Below are 25,613 nucleotides of genomic sequence, written 5' to 3'. Positions count from 1 at the left end.
GTGTTCATCGCTTTTAGGTATATATGCATCACTGCTTCAGAAATAATTGCTGTCGAGAAGCGATAACTTGTAAGTCACTGAGATACAAGATAAACAGCACAATTCAAAGTTTGGTTGAACTTGCAAACATAGTATATTAACAGTAAAACAGCTGCATTTATTGAATGATAAACACAAAAATATAGTAAATAAAAGGATTTTATCTCCTTTCTGCCAGATTTCACAAAGAATATACATCAACTATCTAAGTTGGCAAAAAAGAAAAAGAAAATAACAATGATGATAATATGAATTCCTTTATATAGGTTGGAACCTCGACGCTTAGGTATTCGAATCATCATCATCATGCTGACATGACTTGTGTATAGCCACGGCCTCTGAAGTCACCACCGACATGTTAGTCAGCCCCTCCTACATTTAGCTACCTACTATGAATGTCGCACAACACGCAGCACATAAGCAATGGCTTACCGTATCTCACTATGTTAAATCAAGTGTATCTGAAACAATTTGTAACAGATTTCCCTCAAGTCTAATTATCAAGAGATTCTCTATGTACTTTGTTGTTCTTGAAAAGTATCTTTTAACATAATATAATAATGAAAACCCTCTTCATGTGGCCCGTGAACTGCTGCATCACTATATGGAATTATTCAATCAATCATTATTAATTAGGTATGGTGCACATGGTAACCTCACACCCAGATGACATCCATCTATCATTCATCATTCATTTAACGTTGAATGAATGATGAAAAGATGAATGTTATCTGGGTTACACATGCTCAATAATTAAGCCCTTCATAACCAACCAATACAGCATAGCATGACACACACCCATATCAATTCATAGCTTCCACTCAACACACATCATAAAACTTCATAACCATATATCTACCTTTGGAACACCCATACTCCACACTCACACAACACGTATATACTTTAATTTATCCAACAAAAACAAGCGTAGAATTCCTTACATTTTCTTTTCTACCTCATAAGATTAAGCAGCAATGGAAGAATAATTAATCATTTATGTTTTTTATCATTTATATAATATCAAGCCAGCCTACCATGATCATCTCGCCACTTTTCTGGGTTGTCTCGCCGCTCTCGCGCGTCCCGAGACTCGGCGAGATTTCTTACAACGGCGGGGCGACGAAGCTGCTTTCAAAAGATTACTAGGAAACTCCACTATTACTCGGATTCCGGTGCAATATTGCTTCAGGTATGAACATTTTTGGGTTGAGTGGTCAGGACAGACAACTTGAGGGAGGAGATGGGCATGTAGAATGTTAGGTTTGAGGCGTGAATAGCAAAATGTAAGTTTGTTTTGGTTGTGACAATTCCCGCGCTTTTGTGACTTGAGGATTGCTGAATTGTTATTGCCCTCACCTGACACATGTCTCAGTAGTATTGGTGAAGCTTCTCTTGCCGTAAGTACTTAACCTAGAGACAGGCTAAAGTATGGTGTGTCACGCCAGTACACAAGGGGAAGCGTAAGTGTATCTAAGTACTGATGAGGTCGCTGTACGACTGATACAGGTTAACCTAGATGGGCCCTGGTGGCCCTTTGTTATCCTATTATTTATGTTATGTTATGTGTGCTGCCCTGCTCCGCTTGAAATGCCCAAAATGTCTTTTCGTGACCGTGATCTGTGTAACTTGTTTTTAAATTGGGAGATTGCTACCTAACCTAACTTACCAAGCTGTCTTTTCGTGAAATTTGTCTGTGTAACATGCTTATATTGGGAGATGGCTACCTAACCTAACTTTCCAAGCTGTCTTTTCATGACATTGATCTGTGTAACTTGTTAATATTGGGAAATAGCTTCTTAACCTAACCTCACCTCCCATTTTTCATGACATTGATCTATGTAACGTGTTGATATTGAGAGATGGCTACCTAACCTAACCTCCCAAGCTGCCTTTTTGTGACCTTGACCTGTGTAACATGGTATTACTGGGAGATGGTCACATCTGCAGTTTGAAGAGCTAGTTGCAGTTAGTACTACATGTGTGTATGTATGCTTTGTGTTGCAAGCAAGGATTCTTACCTGGTTGGGCATCCTTGGAGAGAACCCCACAGTGGGATTGTCTTTAACAATATGATAAGACTGTCAGAGGTTAGTGCCAAAGCTCATGAGTTTAGTTTTGTCTGCATTAATCTTCAAGTGCCAGGATTCAACAACAGTAATTGGTGAAACAATGTATGCTTAATTATTGAGATTGAGGCCTTATTTTAAGATGTAAGTCCAAGTCATCAGCAAGTAATTTTGTGTTTGATACTGATGTATATTTAGAACTGTGTTGTTGCTTCTCTGGAGGCCTTAAATGGAAGCTACACAACAGTTTTTCTGTGTGATGCTAACAGCCGGTTCCTGAATGTATTGGTACGGCAACAAACCAAAACGCTTACCATGTTGTTTGGCTCGCGCACCAACTATTTATGACAGTTCCACACCGCTTTTTGTGTTTGGAGCGCTCGCCAACCTAGTTGTCTGGCTTACCAAAAGGATATAAAGCGTCGGAATGGTTGGTAGCCCCGCATAGCTGTGGTTGGTAAGCGTGTGAGTGAAAACCTGGTGAAAACGTAAACAATTTCGTTCGATCAGCTGATAACATGTCTCAAGGAAGAGAAAAGTTGACGTCGCTAACCAGCGATCAGAAAAGCACGTTGGTTGATCTTATCAACCAATTCAACGTCGTGCTTGATAAAAGTGGTAATTACTCCATGATAGCTAAGAAACAGGAAGCTTGGGAGACAATTACCAAGAAGTTCAATGCAATATGTATAACACTGTTAATCAGTTTATTTTTTTTTTTCCAGACTCATCACTATGATCATATTTTCAAAAAGTAGATAACACACACACACACACACACACACACACACACACACACACACACACACACACACACACACACACACACACACACACAAGGTATAATGATTAGCATTAAAAGTAGATGGTTAAGTTTATTCATTCTTACATACTATTTGTACTTTGCAATACCTACATTATACACCATAAGATCTTATATATCGTGGAATCCTCACTGTCGCAATTCTTCCATTTCATACATTTCTTCATCTATGATTTCTTCTAATGCAGCCATGGTACCTGAAAAGTGTAGTTTTTAATGGTCTGAAGAATACCTAGCTGCATTTTGAATGGTTGTAGGGCATAGGTATGTTAGATTTGGGTGGGGATAGGTGAGGTTAGGTTAAAATATGTTTGGTTTGTTTTAATTTCTGCCAATCTAACATTTCCGCTTTTTCATATTGACATTTTCCATCGCAAATTGATGCTTCAGAAGTTATGACAATAAATAGGTTGGTTAAGTTACCTTGGTTAGGTTAGGTTAGGTTGGGTGGGTTAGGTTAAGTTGGCTGGGTTATTGTTTTCTTGGTTAGGTTACATTAGGTTCGTTAATAGGATCCATTCACTAATGTGTAATAAATCCATCAATAATGTCTTCTGATGTGTAGACCACCACAGAATCGAGTGTTATCTGCAAGCTCATCAAGGTACCGTTTATACCTATCCTCCATTGTTTCATCGGTCACCTCTTAATAGCCTTGAACTTAAAACTACAAATATACTCAATATACAGCCTCATGATCATTTTCATTTATTTAATCGTTTTTTTTTTTTTTTTTCCTGGGTATGAGCTACGTACATGATATCTCGGCTTCAGTCTACTCCACTCCTTCCATATTATAGTTCTTGCCCTTTAATTCGTCCACTTACCTTTCTTAATAGTAGAAGCACACAGTAAGAATTCATGTAATGATATATAAATAACAAGATTAATCATATACTTACCAAATTTAGCCAGTGAAGTAGTAGAGATGTGACGAGTCGATTAGGCTGCTGTTGATGTTTGGCGCGAACTCACAAGGCGACTACAGTAGACTTCAAAAATTAAAACGTATGCTCAATATAGCATAAGAAAAGCTTTGTTGTACCATAAAAAAAATTTGACATGGTAAATAGACTGAAATAAATTTAATTACAGTTAGCTTCTTTTTACATTTGGAAATTTAAAATACAAGGCGGTAGCTTTGGTCGCCCGGACACTTGACCAATGTTTTGCAAAACGCCTCGACCAAAGTTCCAATCTTTGGTCCACTAGCGGACAAAAAACAGATGGAAAAAGGCATTCTGGAACGGCACAGGACACAAATTGCTTGGTTGGCTGCCTAACGGACCAAAAAGAAGTAATTCAGGAACCGGCTGTAAATGATAGTCAGGTATGAAAATAAGTAGGTATTCCTTACTGCTACTAATGAGTTTTTTGTAATAAGAAGAAATTAAAAATCTGACTTTAAGTCCATGTTGATTTATTATTTTTCTTCAAAAATTAATATTCTCTGATTTGCTATTATTAATAAAAAGTAATGAAATCAAGAGAAAAAATTGTTACCAAAGCAAACAAGCATGATGGTGGATGCCATGTTCTGCCTGCCAAACCTATCCTGCAAAACAATCACGGTGCCTAGAATTAATCACAAATGGTGATTTTAAACGTGTACCAGTTGGAATCACTGTAGGGCTTTGGGATGGAAATGTAGAGATGTCACTTGACAGGAAGGCCTGATTTATTATGGTACAGTCATCTCAAACAGTTTAGGGTAATCATTTTTCTAAATAGGCTCACATTACACATTCATCACTCACTTCCACAGGTAGGTTGGAAAGGTAACCTGTGATTGGGTAGCAGCTGTCAACCCCTCCATGGAGAGAAGGGAGTAGGAAAGTCAAGGAAGGATTAGAGCCAGCATTTCATTACCTTTCTACAACTCTCTCTCTCTCTCTCTCTCTCTCTCTCTCTCTCTCTCTCTCTCTCTCTCTCTCTCTCTCTCTCTCTCTCTCTCTCTCTCTCTCTCTCTCTCTCTCTCTCTCTCTCTCTCTCTCTCTCTCTCTCTCTCTCTGAGCTGAGGTGAAGGATGTAGCAGGGCCCCAAGTCCACTACCACTGACCAGTCTCGTACACATAGGGTAGCAGTGATGACTCATTAGCAAAAAATATTTTCTATTACTACACACCATGGACTCAATACGCTATATTATACTAAATAATTTGGCATTATCATCAATTTATTTTTATTGCAATAAAACATCCAAATTCTGCTTAACAAAACAACTTGCAGAATGAGATACATGGCTTAATATTCTTTTTCAGTATCAGTAGTATCGGCAGAAAACAAGGCGATACCAATACTCCTTAAATGGGTCAATACTGCCGATACCGATACATTGGTGCATCTCTGTTATTATTGTTATTGTTATTACTCTTTCTGAACCAGAGCTATTAGCCACCATTGGGAGTAATTATCGTTTCGGCACGTGTCTTCTGCCTCCTCCTGAGGAGGATTATTACTATTAACACACACACACACACACACACACACACACACACACACACACACACACACACACACACACACACACACACACACACACACACACTCATTTTTCCTTTCATGAATACAGTGTTAAATAATAATGAGTGAGAAAGATATTCCATCTAAATGCAGGTATGTGACAAGAGAAAGAATGAAAGCTGATGATGACAATGTTGGTGAGGGAGGAGGAGAATTTGAAGGCTTTGATACGGCGCAAACTTCACTATTTGATAGAGTCTTAACTATCGAACGTAAATTAGATAAATTGATAAAGGAGAGTATGGGAATGAAAGAGAATGAAGAACAGGATAAAGAGCTCCAGAAATTGAAAGAAAGGATAAAAGAGTGGAAGAAAACGAAACTAGGCTAAGAACCGAAAATGAAGAATTAAAAGTCCAAATAGCGAACTATAAGAAATTGATGGAAGAAGGACTCGGTAAAGCCGAGAAAGAAAAAGAAAAGCTAAAAGATCTAGTTAACAAAGAAGAAGAAAGAGTACAAGACGTGATTAAAAAGAAGTACAAGCATGGAGAATCCAAGATAAGAAAGACAAGGAATCATTTCAAGAAGTATTTCAAGAACAGTTAAAAGAAAGAGATGAAAATATGACAAGCAAAATGATAGGAGTCCTCAAGAAAAAGAAAATTTAGTAAGAGAAATTGCGGAAAAAAGAAGAGTGTAATTATTTTTGGACTGAAAGAAAAAATGTTAAATATAGACCAAGAAGGGAAAAAGACGAAATGAAATCAGTAAAAGACCTACTAAAACATCTGAATGACGAGGATAGACAGAACTTAGAAGAGGAAGTAGAAGAAATCCATAGAATGGGACCATATCAAGAAGGAACAGTGAGACCAATTAAGATATTACTAAAATCACAAGCAGCAGCAGAAGAAGTACTATATAGAAAAACGAAACTCAGAGAAACAGAAGGTTGCAAAGATATATATATAAAGAAAAATAGAAACGAGGAGGAAAGGAAGAGACACAATGAACTGGTGGCAGAAGCAAGAGAAAAAATAATGAAAGGTCAGAGGAGGAGAAGAAGGCATTTTTGGAGAATTATAGGAGACAGGATAAGGAAATGGTATATAAAAGAGAAAGAAGAGAAAAGAATGGAGCAAGTTTAACTAAAAATGATAAGAACAAGAGATTAAAAATGATGTATACAAACATAGATGGGATTTTATCTAGTAAATTAGAATTAAGAGATTACATAAAGAAAGAAGAACCAGATATTGTATGCCTGGTGGAAACAAAGTTAAATGAGGCAATAAAAATAGACATAGATAAAAGGTATAATATATGGAGGAGAGACAGAGTGGGTAAAGGAGGAGGAGGAGTCATGATGATGTTAAGGAAGGAGATAGTGGTAAATCAAGTGGAGTTTGGGAAGGAAAATCAGAAATACTGTATGTTAAGATGCATATTAACAAAAAGGAGTTAACAATCATTGGAACATATGTGCCACCAAAAACAAACTCATGGACTAACCAAGAATATAGAGACATGATAGATGACACAATAAGGAGTCTTACAAGAATCATTAAGGAAAGGAGAAAAGTGATATTGATAGGAGATTTCAACTGTAAGGAGGTAGACTGGGAAAATTATGAAAGTGGTATGGGGGAAGATGCCTGGGAGATAGATTCCTGAACCTAATGATAGATAATTTGATGGTCCAAAGAGTAAAGGAAAACACAAGATTCAGAGGAAACGATGAGCCGGCAAGATTAGACCTAGTTTTACAAGGGATATACCAATTAACGATGATATAAGATACAAGTGCCCATTGGGAAAGAGTGACCATGTAATATTAGAGATGGATATAGAAGAAGGAAAGGAAGATAGAGATGAATCATACAAAGGAGACCGATTAAATTACAGAAAGGCTGATATTGAGAATCTCAAGAACTATTTTAAAACGTAAACTGGGAGGAGATGGAAAACTCATTAACGGTTCAAGAGAAATATAACTTATTTTTGGAAATATACAAAACTGGGGTCAGGGAATATGTTCCGAAATATAGACCTAAAGAAGAAGGAAAGAAAGATTGGTTTAATGCAAGATGTGCTAGGGCAAAGGAGAAACGAGATGGAGCATGGAAAAGGTGGAGAAGAAACAGAAATCCAGAAAATAAGGAAAACTTCAAAACAGCAAGAAATGAATATGCTAAGGTGAGAAAGGAAGAAGAAAAGAACTATGAAAAGGACATTGTCGAAAAATGTAAGGAACAACCAAAATTGTTCTACAGATTCATAAATGGAAAAATAAGACAAAAAGAAACAATAGAAAGGTTAAAAGGAGAAAACGGAATGGTGGAAGACCCAAAAGTATGGCAGAACTGTTAAATAGTAAATTTCATGAGGTCTTTACTAAGGAATCCAAATTTGAAAGACCACAGGGTAATAGAGAGACTGTCTATATGAAAGAGATTAAAGTAACCAAGCTTGAAATAAAAAAGTTGATGATGGAATTGGATGAGGAAAAGGCAATGGGACCGGATGAAGTCTCAGGCAGAATACTGAAAGAATGTAGGGAAGAACTAGCAAGTCCAATATACAACATCATAAAATGCTCAATAGAAAATGGAACAGTGCCAGTGGAGTGGAAAAGAGCTGAGGTGGTTCCCATATATAAGAGCGGAAGGAAGGAAGAACCTTTAAATTACAGACCGGTATCACTAACTAGTGTAATATGCAAGATGTGTGAAAAAGTAATAAAGAAGCAATGGATCGAGTTTCTTGAAGACAACAAAATATTATCAAATAGCCAATTTGGTTTTAGAAAAGGTCGGTCATGTGTGACAAATTTATTGAGTTTCTACTCTAGAATAGTTGATAAAGTACAAGAGAGAGAGGATGGGTTGACTGTATTTATTTAGATCTAAAAAAGGCTTTTGATAAAGTGCCACATGAAAGATTACTATGGAAGTTAGAGGAGAAGGGTGGCTTAAAAGGAAGCACATTGAGATGGATGAAGAATTACTTAAGGGGGAGAGAAATAAGGACGATAGTTAAAGATATGAAGTCCAAGTGGAGAACAGTAGACAGCGGAGTGCCACAGGGGTCAGTATTGGCACCAATACTTTTTCTCGTATATATAAATGACATGCCAGAGGAGTGAACAGCTACATAAATCTGTTTGCGGACGATGCGAAACTGTGCAGAGTCATTAAACAAAAGAGGATTGTGAAATACTACAGGAAGACTTAAACAAGATCTGGAAATGGAGCAAAAAATGGGAGATGGAATTCAATGTGGACAAAAGCCATGTCATGGAAATGGGAAAAAGTGAAAGACGACCAGTGGGAATCTATAAGATGGGAGATGGAGTAGAACTAGAAAAAGTAAAAAAGGAAAAGGACTTGGGAGTGACAATGGAAGAAAATAATCAACCGGTTAGCCATATTGATAGAATTTTCAGAGAGACGTATAATTTGCTAAGGAATATTGGAGTAGCATTTCACTATATGGACAAGGAAATGATGAAGAAATTGATAAGTACTAAAATAAGACCTAGATTGGAATATGCAGGAGTTGTGTGGACTCCCCATAAAAGAAACACATAAGAAAATTAGAGAGACTACAAAAATGGCTACAAGAATGGTTCCAGAATTTAAAGGGATGGCATATGAGGAGAGACTAAAGGCAATGGATCTACCAACCTTGGAGCAGAGAAGAGAGAGGGATCTGATACAAGTTTATAAATTGATTAACGGAATGGATGAAGTGGATAATGAGAAACTGATCCTGAGAGAAGAATATGACTTTAGAAGCACAAGATCGCATAGTAAGAAACTAAGGAAGGGACGATGTCTGAGAGATGTTAAAAATTTAGTTTCCGCAAAGATGTGTTGAGACTTGGAACAGTTTGAGTGAGGAAGTGGTATCAGCAAAGAGTGTACATAGTTTTAAAGAAAAATTGGATAAGTGTAGATATGGAGACGGGACCACACGAGCATAAAGCCCAGGCCCTGTAAAACTACAACTAGGTAAATACAACTAGGTAAATACACACACACACACACACACACACACACACACACACACATCTCTGTCTCCTTTCCTTGCCCCCTCATCACTTTTCCCCTTGTCTCTTTAGGGGGTGAGGGTAGGGTAGTAGGTCATGGTTACAAGCCAATCAGGGCTCGTTTTACAGCAGAGGTCAGCAGACTCACGTCCAACCGTATGATGGAAAACATACATAAAAATTGTCAATTCATTTTGGTCAGTTTCCCTAAACTTTATGTGATGATGGTACTCCCTCATCAGCAGCTTGACTTTCCTTATTAAGTGTTATAATACCACATAAACCACCACCAGGCAAAGCACTACACTCTATGATCATCTCTGATTGTAGAGTGGAGCCACAAGTACTAGTATTAGTAATAAAAATAATAGTAATAATAATAATGATAACAACAACAATAATAATAATAATAATGTCAAATTTAAAAAAAACACGTAAGATTGTGGGCAACAATCTTATAGACTAGTTTCTAGTGCACTGTTATCAGTATTAGCAGTAGTATTGGTATTGGCTAAATGTTGTGGTATTGCTATCATTACATCTCTAATATATATATATATATATATATATATATATATATATATATATGTGTGTGTGTGTATATATATATATATATATATATATATATATATATATATATATATATATATATATATATACAGGCAACCCCGTTTAACGAAGGGGTTACGTTCTTAAAAACACTTCGTTAAGCGAAACTTCGTTAAGTGAACCGATTTTAACAAGTTTAACCCCTGATTTGAACTTCCATTGAGAGTAAGCAAAGCGAGAGTGCATCATAGTACAGTAAAAGGTTTAATGAAAGTAAAAATTATGAAGTTAAACATTTAGATAGTTTAATTTAAGTCATTATAAGGTACACTAATGTATGCATGTACATAACTTTATAATGTTGATGATCTTAACTTTATGAAGGGAGGGAGAGTGAAACGGGAGGAAATACACTAACCGACAACCTGCGGAATGTAAACAAAGTGCGCATCATGGTACCGCATACAAAACTTATGTACCACATTTCCACAAGGCTTTCCATTTTATCCATTGTAGAGTCACGAGTTCAGGTGGTTCTTTTAGCTTTCAAGGAAGATGCGGTCTCACCAGCCTTCTTAATAGAGTCTGCTGACTTGAAAATAGTAGACAGTAGTCAAGATGGTGGCAAGCAATGTTATTAGTTTTCTGGCCTCTCTCTTGTCTGTGAATAATACCCAGCTTCACTTCGAGAGTAAGACACTTCCTGGTCTTCTTAGGAATGTTAGGTCACATTGCAGGGTGTTTTGGTGGTAAGTTGAACTAGGGAAGATGAGCTGCTGATGACGCTGTTATGTTTTGACTGGGGAGATCTTGATCTTGATGTTGATGTTACAGGTGACGCAAGAATTTCTTCTGCGTCAGGCCTTTGTATCGGCAGCGCCTGTAAGGAAAATACGAAAAAAAACACAAACAACAAAGAGGACAATCATCATCTTTCACACCACTAGTTCCTGCATCTAGCATGCCACATTCTCTCCAGGAACTCTTTCACAGCCTCAATCATCCTTCCATTCGTCTCCCCACAGAGTCCCAGCAGCACCACCATCCATTCCCTTCCTGTCATCTCCACTCTGTCATGCCCCAGCTCCTTCAGCACCACTTGCATCATCTCATACCTGTCTCTGGCATACTTCACACACTCCAGCACCACATGCTCCACCGTCTCATCCTCTCCCATGTCACACATCTGGCACACTTTGCTGCAGGACTCAGACCATCTATAATTCCTTGCATTCACATCCATGCACTGTGCCCTAGCTCGGAAGAGAAGATCCCCACCCAGGCTTCCATTATACCACTTTTCATACATTGGGGCCTCTTTCTCTCTATACCATTCCAAGGTACTCTTTTGCTCAATCCTATTCTTCCAGTCACTCAGTCCCACACCTTTCACTACTCTGTCTATCTCACTCCTCCACTTCCTTACACCCCATTCTCTACCCTCTCCATTTCTAACTATCATACTCCAGTCCTTCTCTAAGTGCCTTCCTTCTACCTGCTGAAAAGCCCAACTAGCTATTAGACCACTCTTCACCACCATCCTGACACACTTTTTCCCCCACTTGCTACTCCTGACATTCCACAGAAACACTTTTCTCACTATTCTAGCATCATTCATTCGCTCTAACCTAGCCTTATACCGTAGGGTCGCTTTTACATACCTTTCTCTAAAAGTGCTCCAACCCATGTCTCCCTAAGGGCCTCTACTGCTGCATATCTAGGTGCATTAAGTGCCATTCTTGCAACTCTATTCTGCCCTATTTCTAACTTTTCTAGTTCACTTTCATTCCATGCAATCACATCCATACCATACATGATGCTCGGAACAGCCACGCTCTTCCAAACTTCTCGCAGCACGTCATATTTACTCGCTCTCATCCTTGCTGCACTTCCTAGCCGACCTACCCACTGACTCACCATGCTTATCTTCTCATTCTTTGTCTTCACGCAGCCAACCGGACTCATCCACATCCCCAGGTACTTGTATTCATCTGTCTGTTGCATCTCGTTCTCACCTAGTCTCCACACTGAGTTCCTCTCATCCTCTGACCCATTCACAACCATTACCTTGCTCTTTTCACTGCTAAACCTCACTCCAAAGTCTCTTCCATACCCATCTACAACATCAAGCAAACTCTGAAGCTCTTCTGCCGACTCACTCATAACAACAACATCATCTGCATACAAGAGCACACATATCTTATCATTCCCCACATTTACACCTGCATTCATTCTCCTCAATCTAGCAGCCAGTTCCTCTGTATATAAGCTAAAGAGGGTTGGTGATAATATGCAACCCTGCCTAACTCCTCTTTCACTCTTCACCCAGTCTGTCTCTACATCTCCTAGTTTATACTTAGCTCTTGTATCCACATACATACTTCGCACTATGTTAACTATCTTTGCACTTAACCCAATCTTTTCTAGCACTCTACCTAGCATTTCTCTGTTCACCCTATCATATGCTTTCTCTATGTCTAGAAAACCTAAGTATAACTTGCTACCATCTTTCTTCTTTCTCTCAATCAATTCATTCACCACAAACATATTGTCTTCAGCTCTCCTGTCCACACGGAACCCATTCTGCTCTTCACCTAACACTCCATCTCTCTCAATCCATTTACACAATCTTTCATTCAAAACTGCACTGAACACTTTTCCTACTGTGTTAACTAACGCAATCGGCCTGTAGTTTTCAACTCATTCTTACTCTTGTACCCTCCCTTATGCAGCAAGGTCACCCTGCATTCATTCCACATTCTCGGCACTCTCTCCTCCTCCCACACCTGGTTAAACAACTCAGTCATCCTATCAATCACAACCTCTCCTCCATTTTTGTACAATTCATAAGGTATCTCATCCGGCCCTGCTGCCTTCCCATTCTTCTGCTTCTTCACACATTTCTCCACCTCCTCCCTGCTGATCCTTTCATTCAACTCATCTGCATCCTTTCTCTCCAGTGTCACACGCCCTTCACCCACATCAAAGACCTCACCTACACCTCCAATCTCTTCCCAAAACTCTTTTATTGCCCTTCTCATTTCTTCCTTATCAGTCACCACTGCCCCATTCACCTTCAGGCTCTCCACATTCTCACTGTCAGGCATCCCCTCACCCCTCAGGAATCTGTACCATTCACGACCACCTTCCACACCTTTCTCTCTAAGGGACTGAATCACACTTTTCTCACATTTAACTTTAGCATTCATTATCTTTCGCTTCGTCACTCGCTGCTGACTCACATACGCTGTCCATGCATTCAGGTACTCACTTTCAGCCTCCTCACTCTCATGTCTCCTCTTTCTTAACTGTCTGCACACCCTATTCAGTCTCTTCCTTTCCTTCCTAGCATCTCTAATCTCATCATTCCACCACGGCCTACTTTTATGCTTTCTAGCACTTGTTCTTACATACCCTATCTGACTGGCTGCTGCATTCTTCACATTCTCTACAAATCTGTCATTCAGTTCATCCACACCATTCAGGCTCTCATCCTCCCATCTTCTCTCGCTCAAGTCCACCTGGAAATTTTCCCATCCTGCATCTCTCAACCTCCACTTTTTCCTCTTGACCTTGGCATTTGTTCCATCTCTTCCATTCAACTTACATTCTAGCACCAGCATGTTATGGTCTGAGACTATGTCAATCATCCCATCTTCATCTATCCACATGCGGTCAACAATTTCACGCATTCTCCCATTCACTAGCATGTAGTCAATTGCAGACTCCTGGTTCCTCGCACACCAAGTCACTCGTCCTTCAGCCAGGGTCTCATTCAGATTCTCGAAGTTCATCTCATTCACAAACTCATCCAGCATCTCACCATTCCTATTCATTTGCTCACCTAACATACCTACGTGAGCATTCATGCTTCCATAACAATCACTCTCTCTCCAGCATAATCTCTTGCAATCTTTTTCAAAACATTGTATTTTCTACTATTCTCCCTAACTGCTCTATTGCCTTCCACTGTCATATACACTATCACTACAACTATCCTCTCAGCATAGCCACTCTCATTCCTACCCTCCACTCGAACAGCTAACACGTCCTCACTCTCAGCACTGTCTCCTACGTCCAGCTCTTCCACTCTCAGATTCCTCACCTTCCTGTGGAGCAGGGCTATACCTCCTAGCTTCTCCTGTTTCTTGCATCCTTTTCCTAACATCACAAACTCATTACCCTCTATCTGCACCACATCCTGTAGGTGAGTCTCAGTAATACCTACCACATCTAGACTCCATTCATTCAACTCTGCATACATCCTGAAATTTACCAATGCCCCATCCTCTTACATTCAAACAACCAAATTTCATACATGACCTTGCCTGTTTGTTGTCCTCTCTTCCTTGCTTCAGTGCACATTCATTCCTCATTCAGGCCGCATCTACACACACCGTAGACCTTGCGCGCACCCACTCACGCAGCCGTCCGCACATCCTCTTGTTGCTGGTCTCATTGAGGTGCACCCCATCCGGCAAGAAGTCCATGCCTTCCCTCAAGATGGGGTCCAGGTCGATGAAGCTGACGTTGCCCATCTTCTTCCTCAACCAGTCCAGCTTCAGCTTCAGCACTTCTTCCTGGATCTTGGCATTTGTCCTCCACCTCAGCTGCTCGTACCTCTCTCCCTCTCATGGCCGACACATCACACCCACCACTGCCACACACATCTTCTTGGCTTCAGCAGCCTTCACTGCCTCCACCACCTCCTTCACTGTCTCTTCTTCGCCGACCCTCTCCAGGTCGTTGCCGCCGCCCTGGATCACCAGCAGGCCGTTTTCTACTGTCTGAGTCTTCTCAATTACCTTCTTCTTGATCTCCTGGATCTTGGCTCCCCTCAGGCACTCCTGTGAGGCTCCACTCACCTTGCTCCTGAGGGGGGCATCAGTATTTTTTATCATACTGTCCCCAACGATGCAGATTGGAGACTTCTTCACTAGCATCTTCTTGGTCGGTCCTCTTCTTTGCTGCTGCTGCTCACTCATTCTCTCCATCTGCATGGCCTTGTCCTGTTGGGGTTTCGTGAGTGAGTGAGTGGTGTGCGTGATCTTGATCTTGATCTTGATGTTACAGGTGACACAGAATTTCTTCTGAGTCAGGCTTTTGTATCGGCAGCGCCTGTGTTGTCCACGAGAGGCTTGATCTTGATCTTTATTCTGCAGGTGTCTCAGGATTTCTCCTGAGGCAGGCCTTAGTACCAGCAGCTCCTGGTGTATTCAAAAGCCTGTCAGCTTGCATGATACGGTGGGGCTTTCAAATTTGGAAAAAATTACCTGGATAAAACTTCGTTAAAGCGAGTTTGGTGTTCGTTAAACGAGCAGTTGGTAATAAAACGAAACCTTCGTTGTAGCGAAATTTCGTTGTGTGAACCTTCATTAAACAGGGGTTGCCTGTATATATATATATATATATATATATATATATATATATATATATATATATATATATATATATATATATCTTTGTGTGTGTGTGTAGGTGGTTGACCTATATATATACAAAGTATATCATAAATTGCTAGTTTCCTTCCCAGAAATTAGAAGTTGACCTATCTTGAAATTGACTCATACATGAAGAAATATGGGATCCTTTCCACAGACATCAAAATGAAACGGAGCAGCAGGTTGTCGTCAAACTTTCCCTTGTCCCCCAGCAAGAGGCTGAGCATTCTGGGCCCCGACAGCCCCATCTCCAGGAGGCAGTCTATGGCTGACACTTCCACATTAAGTGAAAATGTCTTCCTTGATGTGCCAGAGGTGAGCTGGCTAGATACTGTTGAGTAATGTTATCACCACTTCCACCGCTCTAAATTTAAATTGTCTTTGTTTCCTGCTTATATGAAAATTATGTTATTTTTTTATGCCAATTAGAATTACTGCTGTTATAGTTGTTTTATAGTTAATGCTTTTCCTGCCATTCCTTGTTTGATTCATCATTTTCTTTGCTATAATGGAGAGAAATTCCCTCCTTCAGTTGTATGTTTTCCTGTTAACAGAATAATGATGAGCAAGAGAAGAAACAGAGACAGCTCAACCGCCTCCAGCAGCAGATACAGTCCAAAACCTTCTCCCCTACAGCAGCCACTTCCGACCACCGCAAGTCTGTCAGCATAGTGTCAGGACTCACCAACCAGCAGCTGACAGAACATTATTCAAAGTGCATTCAACTCTCAACAGAAAATGTAAGTTTGCAATTGACTGACTTCACTTGCACATATAAGCTGCAGACAAGTCAGCAAAACATTGTTCATGTGTAAAATGTGTTGTACAATTTTATTAACAAAGTGTCTGTTGTTTATATTATACTGTTTTACACATAGGGATAAAGAGTTTGGCAAGTAGTATTATGATAATAGACTACTATTTATGTTATCTCTGATGGAAAGTTTAGATCACTGCTTCTTAATCTGGGGAATGCTTCCCCACATGGAGTTCAGAAATTTCCAAGAACATGAGTCCTTGGGAAAAAGCAGGAATTTCTCTAATTATATTTGTCATTCTCTTAATGAGAGCATGGTCAAGTAATGAGAAGTTCATGAAAATACAAAAGTATCTTTTTTTTTTTTTTTTTTTTTTTTTTTTTTTTTTTTTAATATGAGAGGGAATTGTATTCATGGATGCAAGGGAGGCGTGAAGGGAGGGACTAACTCCTAGAAAGGGCGTGGTAGTAAGAAGGTTAAGAAGCACTGGTTTAGATGATCCTCCAATTCTCAAGTATTGCCTAGACTAGATAAAAGGTATTCTAACATAATTGGTGTGAAGGATATAGGAGTGGAGTGACATAAAAGAGAGAGGAAGTGGTGCCAAACCAACTGCTCATGTATATTATTCTCATGTTATTTCTTGGTGTTCTAGTGGACTTGCATGTATTAAGATGCATGTATTAAATAGATATTGTTACGTGAAATGTGGCTTGGCTAACAACATGATTCTTTTTCCTCAGAAAATTAATGTCAACAATGCCTTCAAGCTTCAGCTCATTGATTACATGTCGGAGATGCTTCACAGAAGAGACTCAGAAATGGAGAACTTTCAAGTGAGTTACTTAGTGCAGTGTAGTGAAGTAAGATTAATACTGTACAAAATGACAAACATGAAGGATATCTGATTCATGAGTCTCTTGCCTTCTGAATTAATTCAGTAGTATTAATTTTATTTAAAGGAAAAAAACATCTAACCATTTCCTATACACTGAGGGTAAAAGATGAGTAAAGAATAAGAAAATCTTTCCTCAGAGAAATGACATGATTTGTCACTGCAGGTTGCCAGCTGCACCCTGGATGCCAGTGCCAAGATCTATGCCTATCGGGTGGACAGCGTGCACACGGATGCACTCAAGATGGCCGGGGGACTGGGCCGCTCCAAGGGGGAGAAGAGCAAGGACGGGGGGGAGGAGATGGATTGTCAAGATGATGGTGAAAGGAAGGAAAAGAAGAAAAAAGTAAGAATTGCATTGTTTTAGTGTATCATATTGGTCATGAGTTTTGTTTAGACGTGCTTAGTTGTATCCATCACAGTGGCAGCTCCAGACTCCACTGATCTGTCTGTTTCTACACAGATGTGTGATTTCTTGTGCTTGATAGTTGTGTTGCTTGTGTGTTATGCAGAATATTCTTTCAGAAAAGGAAAAAGGTCATCATTGAGTCTAACATGAAGAACATTAATGTAAAGGGATTTGACTTGGATTTTCAAGTTGACCCTCTGTTCAAGAAGATGGCAGCTCAGTTTGATGAGGGACGGTCAAAGTGTGGTCCCTTCCTTACATCACTCCAGTTTCTGGTAAGTGTTTACATATTTTCTTTTAGGAAGTAATGTGTTGGTGTTTGATTGTAAGTACATCGTACAGGACACATCAGGAAGGTGACAACAGGTGGTTTGTGCAGCCTTCATCACTTTGTGGAAAGTTGTGTTGTGGTTTCCAAAGTACATAGTGGGCAATGATGAGTCTTCTGATCAATATGTGGTTGATATTGGTGTGCATTTGTTGAACATAACCATTGGTAATCATTAGATGTAATCAATATTTGAATGACATTATATAGCATTTGAATATGATGCACTTTAGTTTATTGCAGATTTTCAAGGATTAGTTCATTTATGAAGATTTTGACATGGATGGTCATGTTCCAAGTATGATTTTATATTATTGAGACTATTGTGTGATTAGGTGTACTGCACAACTGACCAGGGGTGTGGAGTCGGATTTTTAAAAGTCCGACTCCGACTCCAGTAAATTTAAATGTTGCGACTCCGACTCCAACTCCGACTCCAACTCCAGGAAATTTGAAGGTTGCGATTCCGACTCCGACTTTTTTTTTTTTTTTTTTTTACAGTACAATGATATAGTCTATTTTTTTTTACATCAGGGATGGTGGCCAAGGGAAAAGATTAAGCAAAAAGCCCGCTAGTTGCCACACCCAAAAGAGACGAAAGTTAAGAGAATCAACACTTATATATTTTCGAGTCAATCCATAAAAGTGTACTTGACGATTATATAATTATCATAAATTAATAAAAATTATCTTTATATGTAGTGCTTGATTGGACACATCCTCCACAAAGTCAATTTCTCCCAATTTGTAGGAATCTCCAATCTCCATGAAGTGGAATCTTTACTCGAAAATTTATCACGTAAAGGAGTCGGAGTCGCTCATATTTTTACCGACTCCGACTCCGACTCCGACTCTGACTCCAATTCCGACTCCGGCCAAAAGTAGCCGACTCCTTAACTCCTCGACTCCGACTCCAACTCCACACCCCTGCAACTGACCTTCACACTCAGTGGTTTGTAAAGATTGGTCCTCCAGTCTTACAAGTCTGTTGGCAAAGATATATATTGTCTATCCATTTCAGAGTTTCTGATATTTAGGAAATATTAATGTATCATTTGATTAATCATTATAATCTGTTTTCTACTGTGATTCTTTCTCTGAGGCAACTTAACATGAGCTGGAAAGGGTAAGAATGCATTTTGTATATTTCCTATTAGAATGCATTCATCAAATTTATGTTTTTGTTTTGAATACATATGATAAGGTAATTAGATGTTAATGAATGTCTTGTTTGTGTAGATGGGTGTCATTTTAACACATTCTTTTCTTTTTTTACCAAGGATGATTCATGTTCTCTTGTGTTGGATTCTGAGACTGTGCTTCTCAACTCTGGGAAAGTGAAGGAGGAACAAGTCAAGAGTCCACTTGTGTCGGTGCCCTGCATTGCAGGTAACAGTCTGTTACTTTTATTATCTTTTATTGTTATTATTCATTTATTTACTGTATTGTTATGTTTTGCTTAGTTTCTTGTCCTGTGGATTGGTTTGAACAAATGAATTAACATAATTTCCAATTCTCTTGGTTGTGTAGAGTGAATTCCTATTGTGTTTTTTACTATACATGTACACCTAACCCTCTGTTATCGCGCGAAATTGGTGCCTAAAAAAAACGCGCGATAGTGGAAAATACGATAATGGAAGTGAAGAATAAATTGGAAACCCAAAAATTTTCCTTAAAAAAACAGCTCTGAACAACAGAATACACGTGTGAGACTGAGGGATGGTGGTGGTGGTGGTGGCCACAACCAATCAGCTCCCTTATTCAAATCACTTGATGTGAATACACAGCGATGATTGGCTGCTGGCTCCTCCTCCTCCTCCTCATGATCATCATCTTTCTCCCCTTCCACCTCTTCCTCCTCCTCCCCCACCCAAACATTCGTCAGTGTGTTGTTGGGATATTGGTAGTACTACTATTACTGCGGGTGTGCGATAATGACTTTTCAGATGTGCTAAAACTTAATTTTACAGATTTTCATAAGTGCACGATAACGCCTAAACGCAATAACGGGAGGGCGTGATAACGGAGGGTTAGGTGTTGTGACTAACAAAAACTTGATTGTTATATTGATGATTTTTTTATCTTTTTTTGTTTTTGCAGTAGAATTTGCAATTTTAATTATCATGTATGTATTTATCTAATTGATTACTTATTATTTGATTGATTGATTGATTCTTTTATTTTGTAGATATGAAGGGGAAGACATTGTGTCCAACCTTTGCACCATTTGAGTTCACCTCATGGAAGGTGGGCGATGACGCCTCTTTCTGTGACCTGTCAAGGCTGTGGGCCAGCGGTGATGAGGAGGAGGATCCCGACACTGCAGATGAGCACAAGTTTGATGTGAATGCAGTGCCAGAGCCAATTTGTGATGACATGGATTTTGATAATAACTACAGTAAGCAGCGTTGGTTCTTTCCTAAACAAGATAGCTGGCACTTTGCAAATAAAAGGAATGCAAGGAAAGATTAAGAATAATTTTTGAATTGAAATAGATGTGTAAGCATGAAGCCGGGAAAAAAAATTGCAGACTTTTTCTTCAATAGTTGTACACACTAATTTTGTTTCACTTCTTTAACTTTTTAACACATTTTGTATATTAATTAGGACCTGCTGTATCTATCTTATTGATTCCTGCCTTATGCAGGACACTTCTGTACAAATCCGTAATTCAATGTTTACAATTACCAGATGATGATGATGGAATAGGCGGCGATGAGGGCGACACAGTGATAACAGTGGGCCAGGGAGGGTGTCAGAAGATGCCTCCACCACTCATGGAGGCCATCCACCTCAAGGATCACCTGGCCACCATACCTTCCGAATACTCCTACTTTGACAGCCACCGCATGTGTGCCTGGGCAGGCCCCACACACTGGAAAATAAGACCATTATCAAAAAGTAAGTTGTGCCCTGCATTATACACATTTTCTATATATTTAATTTTTTTTTTCCACTCAAAAAATATTGGCAGATAATGCTTTATCTGGTCATTTGATTGTACTTTCTGAAAATTTATATACTGAATGATTATGGATTGAAAATTGTTATTATGTGTGACACATTCTAAGATAAAAAAAAAATGAATAAATAAACATGCTGAGTGTACAAATTTCTTTCAGCAAGACTCGTGAGACCAAAAGTGACAAGAAAAGAAAAAAAGAGCTAATAAAACTGACATATAGAGATGATGAAAATAGCATTAGTAAGTTGTTTGCTGTGGGTAGAAAGATGACCAAGCTATCCCAAACCACCCTCAAGATGTGGACCAAGGAAAAGACCACCATGCCTGTTGATCTACATTATGAAGCCAGAAATTTCTTCAAGTTTGTATCTGCTAATCACTTTTCCAAAAATCCCTTTCTTCCTGATTTATTATCAGTGATGTTGACCAATTTATTTATTAGTAAGTAGTTATGGTTACTTTACAAAATTATCTTGGAGGCAGTCCAGTGCCCCAGTGAAGTTTAAAAAAAGTAGAATTATGTAATCTTAGTATGCCATATATATATACGTTTACCATTCATATCTTCAGGTTGTTTGGACGTTCTTCTGTTGTAATACAGAGACAAAGAAAAGCAGCTGCTGTGGATGAAAGTATTAATGAATATAATTATGACAACCAGAATGACCGAGAAAACTTCTGTGCTCAGGTATGACATGAATTTATTCTGCACTTCACAATGCAATACATACATGAATCTAAATTTAGAGGGAGATGATTTAGTATTGTAGTGATGTGAGTGTCCACTTTTAAGTGATCAAATAACAAACCACTAGAAAAACAGCATGCAAGGAAAGTCTCAAAGCCATGGGGCTGACACCATTTCCTTCCACGGTATGTGGAGGAGGCTAACAACTACCTTCCTGAGAAGGCAAGATGTTCCGGTGCATTTGAAACACTTAACTGACAACTTTCTACACTCTGAGGAACAGGCAACAGTGTGTATCACCTCAGTAGCTGTTCAGCTACTGTGTTGGGTAGGGTCACACACTTCTTGCAAGAGATAAAAAAGGGAAAAAATATATATTGAAGTTTGTATTAAAGCACTTTATTTTTCACAGGATGACAATGTCAGTTGCTATGGTGACAGTTCCACACAAGGCTATGATATGACAGATATCTTCAGTGAAACTGCTGTTGGCTCTCAACCCACAAATGACTTGGAAATCAAAGCTTCAGATTTTCTTGGCAACTTGGTTGCAGCACCAGACAAGGTTAGTAATGCACTGATTATTTATAGTTAGTGGAGAGCATAGAGTATAACAGTTTGGTGCAGCTAAAAAATATAATTTTTAAATGGCCATTCATTTGTGTGGGTATATGTATTTCTTCTTCTTCTTCTTCTTCTTATTATTATTATTATTATTATTATTATTATTATTATTATTATTATTATTATTATTTTGTTGTTATTCTTGTTATTATTATTATTATTATTATTATTATTATTATTATTATTATTATTATTATTATCATCATCATCATTATCATTATCATTATTATTTTTATTATTATTATTATTATTATTATTATTATTATCATTATTATTACAGGTTGAAAAAGTCAACATTGGTTATGCTCGAACTGCAAAGAAAGTTGACATAAAGAAGTTGAAAACAGCAATATGGGATATGCTATCCGATCCATTGACTGAAAAGGAGAATTGCAGACAGTAAGTGTGCTAATCTATCATTTTGGGTGAATAATTTTTTACTGCTTTTAGTTATTTTATTAATTTTATGTATTTGATTTTTTTTTTTTTTTTTTTTTTTTCTTTTCTTTTCCAGATCTGAGAACCAAGCTGAGAACAACAAAAAAGACAAGATGGATTCTAACTGTGACATTGAGTTCTCAAATATGTACAAAGATCTTCCTCAGAGATTATCTGCTTCGATGTCTGGGAACATTTCAGTGCCTCTTGTGTTCATTGGTCTATTACATTTAGCTAATGAACACAACTTAAAATTAGTGGATAAAGGTAACTTGACAAACTTCACAATCATGCAAGGATGAACAAATGTGGATGGTGACTCTTAACTATCTTGATGTACCTGATGTGGATATGTATGCAATAATTTAAGAATGGTCACTGCCAATTTACTCAGATGTTGGCACTGTACACCATTGCTCTGCCTCACCACTGGTCTTCATTCCACTCTCTAATAGAATTTAGATAATTATATTTGCATTATCAAAGACTAGATAATTTTTGTTTCACTTTTAGGATATCAAATGAAAATTCAAAACAACCAATATTTCTTTGAGGAATGTCTTCTTGGATATGAACTTCTGCCATCAAGCTTATTTACTTGTTACATATTATAACAGCATTTCAGCCATGCTAGTTGTAACTCAGTATGACTTAGGGGTCCGAGTTGATCCCAGCTAGGTGAAGCATACAGCAACAGTTGTGAAGTGTCACCATAATACTGTACATGTCTGTACAGTGTACAGTGTGTCTGCTGTAGTCCTTGAATTGTTACTGTCACAGACCAGTACTTCATTGGCCTGCACACCACTTTAAATTTTGGTCAGTGCCTGCATTGAGACAGTTCAGCTGTCCATCTATACACAGGGGTACGTGAGTCTTGTCATAACAAAAGTGTAGTCATACATTGGTCAGGCATCAAAATTTTAGTCTTTACTTTAATAGAAATATGCAATTTTTGTCACTGTCCCTCCCAACTGTATGGTTTTGTATCCTAGAGAAATATGAATGCATTCTTTTGTGGACATTCACAGCTGCAGGATTTTATAGCTTTTTGTTGTATTATTTATTTAACATGAATATTACTTTTATTACCTTTGTGATGACTTGCTGAACAGGAATAGATCTCAGCTATGCAAAGGAACCATGTTAGTTAAATTCTTACTAGAAATTAATTTGATCATTAAACCATTGTCATAACTTCTGTATAAGATTTTTGTGCACTTGTTTTTCACTTATACAAAGGATCTTTTGAAACAAACATATTTTTTGTCTGTCTTGTGCTTGGAAGAAATTTTGCCAATTCATGGTCATATGTTTTTGGCATGGTAAAAAATGTTGAGAACAGTTATTAAGAACTAAAGATAGTTTTTAGTGCAACTATTTTTATGTGGACCATAAGTGTATGTATGCAAATATCACCAAAATGTGTCCCAGATATGTTAACAATATGGTTTCATGTGTTAGCACACCACATGCAGGCGATATGTGTTCATGAAGTATTGAGAAGTTATATGCACTAAGAATGTATTATGCTTTAATTCAGAGTTCTTCAATCTTTTAAAAGAAGTGTGGCACACTCGAAACATTGTCGTTAATTCTAATGGCAAATTCAAGTTATTTCAAATTCAAGCACTAAGAGTTGTCTGTTATGGTGATCTTTAATGTTGCCTGCATTCAACATTGAAAACATCTACTTGTACAGTATTGACAGTGCTGGCAAGAGAGAGCTGCCTAGACTAAACTTCATCTTTTTAATTGAAAGGCTGAAGATAAAGAAGGATCCCAAGTTCCCATTTTAGGTTACCCTTTGTGGCATGCAGGGAAAATAAGACAGTATTCTTCCACCTTGGCTGTGAAATGAGCAGTCAGGCCATCCTCTCCCCCTCCCCCCTCCATGTGCAGTGCTATGAACCTGACTGAAGTGAAAGGTGATGTGTTGATGGAGTGCTTAAATAATTTTTTTTTTTTTTTATTCTTTTCTTTTTTTTCTTCCAACTGGAACTATAGATTGCAACAATATATTTATCAGAGTATAGTAAAAATTATATATTTCGACATAATCATGTAAATTTTAGCAATATGAGAACTCTAGTAGTAGAGATGTGTTTGTTTTATTCCTTACATATTTTTCTCAAGGCATGTTCTGTGTAGGGCTAACTCTAAGAAGGGAATGGCAATGGGAAAGAATTTGTAATTTTTGTGACCCATTCCACATTGGAACGCTTCTTTTTATATGCTTATTTATTTATTTTTTTTCTGAAGTTTTATTCTTTTGAACGCATTTACTTCTTGCAGTGACACTTTTTAGATCCCTTGCATCAAGAAGAAGAAAAAAAAAAACGCTCACTCACTATCGTGAAGATATGGCGCCTCCTTTCCTCAGAACACTACGTAATTCTTTCCAAATTATGAGACTATTTGAAAATAAATGGTATTGTTAGAGACTTCCACTCTTGAGGAGGAGTTGCACATGTTATAATCAATCGCCAGATATCTTGTAATTATTAGCTGCTGACAAGTTCATAGTACTACAGCAGTAAAGCTGTTGATTTCATGGTAGATAGTTGTAGCAATAGAAGCATCACTTAGAAAGCAAGGCTGCAGGTTAGATATAAGAAAATATTTCTTTAGTCATAGGGTGGTAGACTTCTGGAATGCATTGCCAGAGACGGTTGTAAATAGCACTAGTTTGACAATATTTAAAAACAGATTAGATAAGCACTTAAATTTATTAGATTTATAATTATGTCGATCTTTAAGTACTGATGACGAGGTCGCTGTGCGACTGATACAGGATAACCTAGATGGGCCCTGGTGGCCCTTTGTTATCCTATTATTTATGTTATATGTTATGTTACAGTAATGGCGGTAGCAATACCATGTAGGTAGCAGTAGACTCGTCAGCATTATGCAGTAGCAACAGTAGTTTCGTAGTGATAATATCGCACCATTGTTTTGTAATATCCATTAGTTACAGTAGACAAAATTCAGTTTCGAATTTTGAGTGAATAAAAATTATGGAGGCTGTGCTTAGAAAACGCTGCATGTAGGCCTACCCGTGACTGATCGCACG

At 38.2% G+C, this 25,613-nt stretch overlaps 1 protein-coding gene across 1 annotated transcript; it reads left to right on the top strand.

Annotated features, from left to right (window-relative positions):
• Positions 1 to 1,081: 1,081 nt before the first annotated feature.
• Positions 1,082 to 24,637, top strand: LOC123505023 (condensin complex subunit 2-like). The gene is made up of 14 exons (XM_045256035.1): positions 1,082 to 1,228; positions 15,593 to 15,750; positions 15,990 to 16,175; positions 16,937 to 17,029; positions 17,255 to 17,434; positions 17,614 to 17,772; positions 19,106 to 19,214; positions 20,014 to 20,223; positions 20,517 to 20,740; positions 20,952 to 21,151; positions 21,361 to 21,478; positions 21,891 to 22,043; positions 22,383 to 22,501; positions 22,617 to 24,637. Exons 2-14 carry the CDS (start codon positions 15,601 to 15,603, stop codon positions 22,840 to 22,842), a joined length of 2,127 nt encoding a protein of 708 aa, XP_045111970.1. The 5' UTR covers positions 1,082 to 1,228; positions 15,593 to 15,600; the 3' UTR covers positions 22,843 to 24,637.
• Positions 24,638 to 25,613: the final 976 nt, after the last annotated feature.

The sequence above is a fragment of the Portunus trituberculatus genome, chromosome 17, assembly GCF_017591435.1.
Source record: "Portunus trituberculatus isolate SZX2019 chromosome 17, ASM1759143v1, whole genome shotgun sequence".
Classification (NCBI taxonomy): domain Eukaryota; kingdom Metazoa; phylum Arthropoda; class Malacostraca; order Decapoda; family Portunidae; genus Portunus; species Portunus trituberculatus.
This window is presented reverse-complemented; position numbering and strand designations above follow the sequence as displayed.